Raw genomic sequence first — 981 nt, forward strand, 5'->3', positions numbered from 1 at the left:
ATAAAACAAATAGACTGCTGGCACCCAGCTTGCCCGCCACAAAGACATGGATGGTAAATAGCTGTGATACCACTGAGGTACAATCTTGAATGTACCATACATGCCCCAGGTTCGACTGGCTGCCAGCAGTCTAATGTTGTAACCCCTAACAAAGACCAGTATGTGCCTCGATGCACTCTGCCACAATACGAAATCATCACCGGCCTTCGTTGTTCTTAACGGGACCGGGATTTGCAGGTCCCGACGATGAATGGGCAGTTTTGAGAATCGCTTTGCCCGGTGCCTGTACATTTGGGCTTCACTCGTTTAAAGAGCAGAAAATAGCCAGATGTGGATAGCTCAGCAGACGCGGTGGAAGCTTCCTCGTCATAAATGGCCGGGATGGGCTTTGTTTCTTCCGCGCTGCGCTTTGTCAAAGCCGCCCTCTTTTCCATTTTGTACGCCAAGTGTTCATCCACTGGGCAGCTTTCGATGTAATCATTCCGCTTGATCACCGTTGTCACATCAAGGTTGGTCCATACGGCACCACCACAACCCTATTTATCCTGTAACAAAATAAACTAATCCTTAATAATTAAGGAAACATACTGTACATTTAGCACATACTTGCGAGCACCTCCAATATTTCTGTCTGCCGGCACGTTTTAATCTGTATGCCCTGCCTTCATGAAAAAGGGACGTACCACCGCAACGATTTTGCATAAGATGCAACTCAGGTACATTAGCCATAGGGAACGGGAAGAAAATGATTTGAAAAACTCGAACGAAAAGCACTGATCGCAAACCCAACAGCAAACGAAAATAAATTGGACGGTTTTGAATTTCGTTTTATATAACCATTTTGCAACATTTAGTTTTCATTTCTATTAATCTATTATCGATTTCCCTTTTGATATATAAATCTGCTCTGACTGTTTGTAAATAAATTTGTTGCCCTGTTGAAAATTATCAAGATTGGATGTTAACTTTCCGGGTGGAATA

At 43.3% G+C, this 981-nt stretch overlaps 1 protein-coding gene across 1 annotated transcript; it reads right to left on the bottom strand.

Annotated features, from left to right (window-relative positions):
- Window positions 1-215: 215 nt before the first annotated feature.
- Window positions 216-729, bottom strand: Tsp_08948 (conserved hypothetical protein). Its single transcript, XM_003382043.1, has 2 exons — window positions 607-729; window positions 216-536 (listed from the first exon to the last, which is right to left on the bottom strand). Exons 1-2 carry the CDS (start codon window positions 727-729, stop codon window positions 216-218), a joined length of 444 nt encoding a protein of 147 aa, XP_003382091.1.
- Between the last annotated feature and the right edge of the window lie 252 nt (window positions 730-981).

This window comes from Trichinella spiralis (genome assembly GCF_000181795.1).
Source record: "Trichinella spiralis strain ISS 195 chromosome Unknown Scfld1, whole genome shotgun sequence".
NCBI lineage: Eukaryota > Metazoa > Nematoda > Enoplea > Trichinellida > Trichinellidae > Trichinella > Trichinella spiralis.

Bases quoted from the DNA above. Each gene is read 5' to 3' on its own strand.
- Tsp_08948 (XM_003382043.1), bottom strand. From the start codon at position 729: ATGGCTAATGTACCTGAGTTGCATCTTATGCAAAATCGTTGCGGTGGT. The intron at 537-606 runs GTATGTGCTAAA...CAGGATAAATAG, and splicing joins AATATTGGAGGTGCTCGCAA to GGTTGTGGTGGTGCCGTATG.